Source organism: Nematolebias whitei, chromosome 16 (genome assembly GCF_014905685.2).
Source record: "Nematolebias whitei isolate Nwh7 chromosome 16, NemWhi1, whole genome shotgun sequence".
Lineage (NCBI taxonomy): Eukaryota > Metazoa > Chordata > Actinopteri > Cyprinodontiformes > Rivulidae > Nematolebias > Nematolebias whitei.
This window is the reverse complement of record NC_056513.1, coordinates 13,803,672-13,812,665: the sequence shown is the minus strand read 5'-3', so window position 1 is coordinate 13,812,665 and position 8,994 is coordinate 13,803,672. Positions and strand designations below refer to the sequence as shown.

At 38.5% G+C, this 8,994-nt stretch overlaps 1 protein-coding gene across 1 annotated transcript in view; it reads right to left on the bottom strand.

Moving 5' to 3' along the window:
* Positions 1-8,994, bottom strand: part of xylt1 (xylosyltransferase I) — a 132,436-nt gene that overhangs the window by 29,690 nt on the left and 93,752 nt on the right. The window contains exons 5-7 of the mRNA XM_037689698.1: positions 4,221-4,301; positions 705-921; positions 141-317 (exon numbers count right to left, since the gene is read on the bottom strand). Of these exons, the coding sequence (XP_037545626.1) occupies positions 141-317; positions 705-921; positions 4,221-4,301 (475 nt within the window). The remainder of the gene's footprint in view (positions 1-140; positions 318-704; positions 922-4,220; positions 4,302-8,994) is intronic.

Genomic DNA, 8,994 nt, shown 5'->3' with positions numbered 1-8,994 from the left:
ATATTTCAAATACAAAGTACATGTATATTACAGTATTTAAATATATGATGATATTTTGAGGCTACATCAACACCCACTGTGTTACAGTGCTGGTTTTAGAAGCAGTCCAGGAGAAGGTTCTGTTTCAAGGCTGGTTTTACCTGGAAGCGGTGGAAGTCAGCAGGCTTGAAGTCATTGGGAGAGCATCCACACCAGTCCACGATGTGCTTGTATTGACACTTACACCCCAGTTTACGGTTCCAGTTTGTGATGCGCAGGTTGTTATCCACCATGCTCTCACAGTGGGCACTGTTCTCCAGCACAGTGTGGAAGAACGACTGAAAAATGAGAAACAAGAGATTGGTTTGGGAGATAAGGGAAGAATAAAGACAGAGACACCAAATTGGAAAATTATGTATCTATTTTTTTTTTTTACAATCCAATTCACAGCAGGAAATAATGCAGGAGCTACAAAAAGGAGATTCACAAGACCTGACGATAAACATTCAATTCTCCTATAAAAATTTATTTTTCTATCCAACATCTGTGTCTGCATCTTCCGTCACTGTAGGATTTTTTCCGCCTTGCCTTTGAGTCACCTCTCAGCAATGAAATGAAAATGTTTTTAATAAAAGATGCAGCAGAAGTACAAAGCAGTGTTATCTGCTGGAGCTCAAACAAAGAGGTGAACTCATAAGAGCCTTGTCCGTGTGTGCGTCTGTTACCTCAGCAGGTAGCAGGGTGTAAGCGTAGAACTGCTTCATATTGGTGACCAGGTCGTCCTTGGAGTTGATCACATATTCAACAAACATGCGGTTGAGAAGGAACCAGTCGGACCCACCGTCCACAGAGACGCCCTCGGGGATCCGTCGATCGCCCAGCCTCCACATGTGAGTGTCACACTCGTAGAACAGGCGATCTAGACCCTGCTTACGGATAAACCTGATGAACAAAAACACAAAGCTGATTATTGTAAAAGCTGCCTCACTTTTTATCATTATAAAATCACTGAAAGCTTTAACTGAACTTGACAAGTCAGTTTTCTCTTATTTATTTTTTGCTAAGGATTACTGTGCTGCACTTTACCTAGACCTGTCCAAAGCTTTTGATATTGTAGATCGTGACATCTTATGTCATAAGCTCTCAGATATTAGTTTCTCAGATCATACTGTTGTTTGGTTTTCTAACTATCTCTCAGATTGGAGGCAATATGTTCAACACAACGGTACTTCGGCTAGCTATTTAACAGTCACTAATGGTGTGCCACAAGGCTCAGTTTTAGGACCCGCTCTTTTTACAATTTATATTACGATAATAATGTAGGTCAAAACATTCCTGACGACTGAAGATGTTTATAGTATTTTACCTTGTTTAATATGGCATCTCGATTTGACTGTTTATAACTAATTTCATTTGATTTTAATTGCTTTTTGTTGATTTATTGTTTTCTGTACTTTACATGTTATCTGTCTAAGGTCGTTTTTGAAAATGAGTCCTCATGACTCAATGAGAGTAACCTGTATAAATAAAGGTTGAATTAATTTTTTTTTTCTTTTTACCAAATAATCTGTATATTGTGCACCTATAGGCTTCTTTTAAGGCAAGCCAACTTGTAGTTCCTAGTAATAAAATCTAATAATCTCACTTAAAATTATTTTTAATTGTGATTTTCATTGAAGAAACGGCATGTTTTTGATTAGAATGAATAGAAAGGAAACATGAAAATAGGCGTGAAAAGTGCATATACAGTCTATCGTTCAACTGCTTCCACTTGTTGGTGTAGACTCTCAGTCATTAGGACAATTCAAGAAAACTAGACGTCTTTTCTTGTTTTTTTTTTTGTTTTTTTTGCTTTTAGTTCAAGATTCTTCAGTTCAAACTGAAAGGTGTTGAGTTTTAAGCTATATTACTGTAGTGAGTTGCTCTGTTGTTTGGGTTTGACAATGTTCACATTTTAAACAAAGATAGGTGGTTTGAGAGAGTGTTAAGGAAGCCCTCTTATGTTACTAGAAAAACTAACTTGATTTAGAGGTTGCAAATTCTAGAGCTCTATTTCTGCACTGTACAGGAGCTTTCTAACCCATCTGAGGCTACAGCACGGAATATCAAAGTCTAAAAATCACAACGGTATATAATAACTGAGCTGGGCTGAAACAAGTACCATGTGGGCAACAAAACAATGTGCATGGTCTGAAATACAGTTTTGCGAGCTGTGCACATGAAAATAGGCTGTGATTTTCAAAATTTGCCTGCTCAATACACAGCCAATACACTGCTTTCTGGTCACTTGGTCACAAATACTTTTATAGTGGAAAATTTAGTTTTTTTTTTTCCAGTTTTGAGTCACAAACTTGTCTTCTATGTTGCTATGTTTGAGATGAGTTTGTGGCTACTCTGAAAGAAAAATTTAACACTTTTTTTTTTTAACATGCTCAAAGTTCAAGCAAGAAGTCAACGAGCCTCTGAGTCAAACAGGGAAATTGATATTTTGAGACATTATGGAGAATCCAGCAGTCACAGCCCAGTAACTTACTACCTTTTGTTTTCAACTTCTCAGAACATGCAGTCATTTAGAATCTGATTCCTGGACAGTTTTACTCCATTTTACACCTTCATGCATTTCTTACATGAAACAGACCAACATAAACCCAGCAACCTTTAGGCGGGAAGGAAGGGAGAAGGCTTTGCATGTGAGATCAGCCTACATAAACACATCAAGTTACAGCAGTGTTATCACTTAAAACTCTGCATGTTTCAGTTTGAACTGAGAAAGCCCCTCGGTTGAGGAAGAATACATGCAAGAAACTAAAGCAAAGTCCGAACACCTTTTAAAAAGAATTCCCTGAGGATCATGGCTACAGTTGCTCACTAAATACTACACTGCACAGTTTTAGGCGAGGCTGACGCTCTGCATATGTAATGAGTGCCGTTACTCCTGCAAGCAGATCGAGAGTTAGATGGAGGTAGTCAAAATTACTGTATTTTCCAGCCTATAAGTTGCCATTTTTTTTGCATAAATTGCATGTCCTGCAACTTATACACCGAAGTGATTTATTTATGTTTTTTGTTCCCATATTTATAAACCAATTTTTGGCTGAGATTTGACGTTTTCATTCATTCTGACATTGGAAATATTGAACACTACCATTTTCAGCCGCTAGATGGCGCTCGAGTAGTATAGCATGCCGTTATGTCATGTAATAAGTAAAAGTGGCTATTAATGACACTATTGGCTTGCCATAGTCTTCGACCTTCATCCAGCTCCAGGATCATGCCTGGAGCAAACGTCAACTCAGCTTCATTTCGCTGCACCGCCTCGGAGAAATGCAGCTAATTTTATCATCAAAGTGCATTTATTAAGGAAAGGTTAGACTGAGTTACACCGTTGCTATAATTTCAAGCAAACATCTAACTGTTTTTAAGTGTTAATCTTGTGAAATTCTTGTTAAACTCCTCCCGTGCACACTCCTGTGGCTGCCATTTGGCAGCCAATTGATTTTTGGCACACCACCACACCACACATCCGGGTTGTCAGTGTTGACGCATAATACATGCAACATATACGGTGACACGACGTACATTAGTTATGTTTTTTCTCACTTTATTAGACATATTTGGACTGAGGCGACTCATACGGCGGTGCGACGTGTACGGCGGAAAATACGGTAGGTCAACTAGGTTAGCTTGTTCGTTCTGCAATCTGAATGGCGACAAAGACTGTTGATGCACAGAACCTGTGGCTGACAGAAACACACACAACGACAGAGTAAAAGTCATCATGTGTATATATCAGTGTGTTTGGGTTAAAAAAAGAACATGGGCTCCCATCAGACTGCGGCACTAAATAAAAGAAAGTGACTGTAAGCACAAAAAGTGCTGCTGAGTCACACTGAGTCATACATCCTTGCAGGTCTTTTTGTTTTTTTTTTTTGTCCTGCACTTTGGGGTGTTTCAGACTGGTTTGCCACCAGGGTGTGATGGGGCAGAAAGCAGGATGGTGTCAGCATCGATGGACGCTGTGGCGATGACCTCGCCAACTCCTCCCGCCAAGAAGGTTAATTAATGAAGCCCACAGATGGGAGCTAATTGTATTATGATTCAGTGTCCGCACTGTGCTGGCAAGAGTGCGCCGTAGGTGCAGCCAGTGTGTGCACGAGTGAGCAAAAGAAAAACATGAATCAAGCTGAGCAGAAAGCTGCTGAGCGAGATGTTAAATTGTAGTTTTAAAATTTGCATCTTACCTTGCATTGTCCCTGCCATGGGACTTAATGAAATTCATGTCTCTGTATTTGGACAGGAAGGCCACCAGCTGGTTGTTGGTCCTAAAAATGAAAGAAAGAGATTTACTTTTGACTGCAAACATCTGGCGAGGTCTGTTCTAGCAGTGGGAAATTGATCCTGCAGCACAAATTCTAGGGGCAATGCCATTCGGAGGACTGTTCTGCCAAATGGGTTCATCTTTTACAACCTGGCTTTAAAGAGGACGTGTAAAATATAAATTATATAGAATTAAAGGATTTTGAGATAGACCAACACTAAAACCACCACTTGAAACCAAATTAAACTTAAAACTAAGTAAAGACAATGACATGAAACGTGATTTAATCCTAGATTAAAAAAAAACCCCGTAAATTAGAACAGATACCTTCATCACATTTTTGCATCTTCTTTTTCAATAGATCCTTTAGGATTTTGGACTAGAGTTTAGAAAACACCTGTTGGTGTGTATGTGTGTGTGTGTGTGTGTGTGTGTGTGTATATATATATATATATATATATATATATATATATATATATATATACACACACACATATATATATTTGTGTGTATCTTTCTATAATAATTTAAAAAAATACACAATTGAGCCAAAAAACTCCAGTTCTGTCTTCTCAGTCCAAGAAATTTGTCAACATTACAAGCAGGTCTCTCTTGAAAATGAGTCCTTGTGACTCAGTGAAGCTACCTGTATATTTAAAGTTGAATAAAAAAAATACAATAAATAATAAAAACGTTTTTTGGTGGTTGTTTTTTTTTTTTTGTATTTTTCAGTCGATGGTGAAGTCCTCCTGAATATTCTTCTGTGGAGATCAATATAATTCAAAATGTGATGGATGGTGCACTCATAAAGGGATGCATTTTGGACTTGGAGTTCTGCTTCAATGGTTGTGGATATTTTCCTTGGCTCTTTTTCTACTATTTGCACTATTTGACTGATAAGCCTGGGGTTGCATTTCCTCTTGCGTCCACATCCTGGATTGTTAGGTACAGTTCCAAGAATTTTTTTTGTTGTTGTTGTGATATTGCCAGCTGTTGTCATAGCTGTTGTGAAGCTGCCTTTACCTTTAACATATTTTTACTGAGCTCCTTCAACAGCTCTAGCCTTTTGTTTCTCTGCTCCATGTTCAGTAGTGCACAGAATGATCCCAAACTACTGTACAAACTACATGTTCGTTACTTTTAAATAGGAGGAATGGCTGAGGAAAATCCTGAAGGCACCTGTGATACCAATTAAGGTCTAACAATTCATTTGAAACATGGTTATAATGCAATAATTAATAGTCTCTTTAACAGTACAGTAGTCCCTCGCTACCTCATGGTTCGACTTTTGCAGACTTGCTCTTTCTTGGTTTTTCAAAGATTGGACATGACACGCAAGTGGCTGATAGATAGATGAGTCACATAATCGGCATCAATTGTTTCATTTAAAATAAATTATTTTAAATTATTTAGCACCTTTGTGCAGCTCACAGGTGCAGGAAGAAGCTCTCTCTGCAGCCTGTCATGATCTCCACTCTCTGCCACCTACGGCTCTCTGCCACGCCCACATTTCTCCTCTGGCTGAAGCGGCTTCGTGAAGGGTTAACCCTTTGCTGTCCAGCTGCACCAATCGACTTTTGTCTTCCAACTTAAAATTCAAAGTATGTCGCATCGTAAATCGTCACAATCACAAAATATAAAAGTGTTATTTTGTTAACCCTTTGCTGTCCTGCTGCACTTCTCTACAATTTAAATTTAAATACTTTAATATTTTAAATAAACAATCAGTAGTAAAACTTTGAACGGACTACACTATGTTTACTACTACTAATGTAGTACGACTGGTTTTTTTTTTATCTGTTGCTGCTGTTGCTGCTGATACACTGGAATTTCCCATCCGTGGGACAATAAAGGCTGTTTCTATTCTATTCTACTATCCCTGTTTCGCTGTTTTTCCATTTATCGCGGGGGTGGTGGTCCCGTAAACCCCCCGTAATAAACGAGAGACTACAGTAACAAATCAGATTGGACTATTTTAGCACATTTTTTGATAAAAATAAACCATAATAAAATAATTTCTTTTCACATTTTATCTACACTATCACATACTAAAAGAAATTGCTTTTAACTGAATCAAGTTTCATAAGAAATGAAGCAGTATGTCAATGAGCTGTAATTGTACCAACACATGTATATGTACCTACACCCAAATGTGAGTACCATATTTTTTGGACTATAAAGTGCACCGGATTATAAGGCACAATATCAATGAATGGGTCTGTTTTCATACATAAGGCGCACCGGATTATAAGGCTCACTGTCGATTTTTGAGAAAATTAAAAGATTTTAAGTGCGCCTTATAGTCCAAAAAATACGGTAGAAGCGATCTGCTTATTTGTTCCTAAACACAAATTTAAGCTTGTTATTCAAATAAAACAAGAGGTTTTTGATTAAAAGCTGAGACGCTTAATGTTTGTTGTAGCCCTGACTCTATATGTGATAACATTTTAACATCTCTCACCCATATTTGAGCTTCGCCCAGAAATAACTGATAAAGCAAGATACTGTAATTTGTGTTTCATTGTTACTTTGAGGGACTGGAAAAACACATTTCTGTAAGTGGTGGGATTCTTTATCAGTCCTTGTGTTTGGATTGTTATTGGTGCTTTTAAGTGGGTGGAAAATTATGTCTAATACTGTATAATAATAATAATAATACATCAGGTCTCTTTTGTAAATGAGTCCCAGAGGCTCAATTAGATTAACCTGTATAAATAAAGGTTGTAGTTACTACCATTTTCTCTAAATTCTGATTGTGCCACATTTATAACCCTAGTCTAGCAGATCAGTGTATTTGAGGGATAAATCTATTAGAAAAAACAAACACCAAGAATGGCAATATTTCTAAAATTCACATTAGGCTTTATTCTTGTGGCCAATAGTGAGGATATCAGCGAGCTAAGAAGAAAAAAATAAAATGCGAGGAAACGTATTGATAAAAGACATCTGGTTGTCTTTTTCTATTTGAGGTTTTAAACAACCACATCACAGCTATGTAAACTGCTTCCTGCACCACAACTGGCTTCCAAAGTATTTATAACGCCACATAAGCAAGCCTATAAATCTTACATTTTTAGTGAGCGCAGAGGAACTTTCCCCTTCAGTAGATGAAACCAAGCTTTTAAATTCCAAACTCCACATACATCATGTCGCAAATCCAATTGAAGGAACAATACCACAAACACATTCCTGAGCGGAGGGGGACTTCAGTGTTACAGAGGAATATTTGAGGTTTTGAAAGCAAATGCTGACGGGCGTCGAGTCACATAGCGATCAATTAAAGACCTCGGCCAATCCCAGTATCAGTCGTTCGGTTCCTTCAAGCTGTTAAACCTATTTATGATAATACAAAAGAACGTGCTATCCATGATTTTGATGAATGACTCCATGCTGCTCCAACACTGTAGAGGAGTCTACTTCCTCATGCACAGGCTAGACAGGCTAAAAGCTTTGCTCTGCAGGCTATGCCCCAGTCAATGGCTCTAACATTTCATCTGTGGTGGAACCTTTCATGATGGCTTGGCTTGTCTTTCTAAAAGAGCAGTGAGGCTCAAGGATCAGTGGGGGGAGGGACAAGTGCATATTAATGTCATTTTCCCTTGAAGGAGCAATTTCACAGCCTGGGGGGCTTATCTTAGGAGGTCTTGAGCCATAAAGCCTGACTGATGATGTGCTCTGTTTCGACTTCCCCTGCACACATTGTGTAGCGGCTCGTATGCACACAGACAATATAAAATACAGTGCTGAACACAGACACACAAATGCCCGTGGGCATAGACACAAACACACACACACACATGCACAGACACTAAACCGGGGGAATTCATGTCAAGCTCCAGATTTGCCACCTGAGTGGACACCCTGTCCACTGGGTGCAGTTTGGTTACTGTCAGCCCTGTAGTCACTCTGTCTCACAAAGGTGTGCACACACACGTGTGCATGCACAGACACACAAACACATGCACACACGCACACACGCACATTACTGTAATCTTCCAAGCTTTTGATTTTATTTAATATTTACTTTAAAGTGTTGTAGCTGATCTCTTTAAGCATTTTTCTCAAGAAAATATTAGATTAGATGTACTAAATTGTGACTAATGTTTTTGTTTTTTTCCAGAGGGAATGTAATCCAAGATTGCTTTACGATTAAAATTAAATCAAAAGTTCATACATTTTGAAGTGGGGTTTTGTGGAAAGATTTTGAACAACAAATATCTCACCTGGTGCATGAAGCTGTTTCAATGACCTGAGGTTGGAGAAGATAACATCTAGTTCAAATGAGGCTAAGAGCAAATTGGACTTTATGCAAAAGCTATTTTATAAACCTTTGCAATATCAGCAGTTTTACATTATGCAACCATTTACAAATAATCTTGTGGTTATTTGCAAGCACAACGCTGAAGCAAGCGCTAACTATAGCCTGTGGTACTTCTGGTAGGTATGTTACAACATTCTGCCAGAATGAAGATGGAGTACTGTAGTCCCTCGCTACTTCGCAGTTCGTTTTTCGCAGACACGCTCTTTCGTAGTTTTTCAAAGTAAGATTGGACATGACACACAATTGGCTTATTGATGGATGAGCCACATGATCGGCATGGAATTTTTAATTTAATATTATTTAGCACCTGACTGAACAGAAGCTCCCTCCTGCAGCATGCCAATCTCCACTCTGCAGCGGAGAAGTGGGCGTGGCC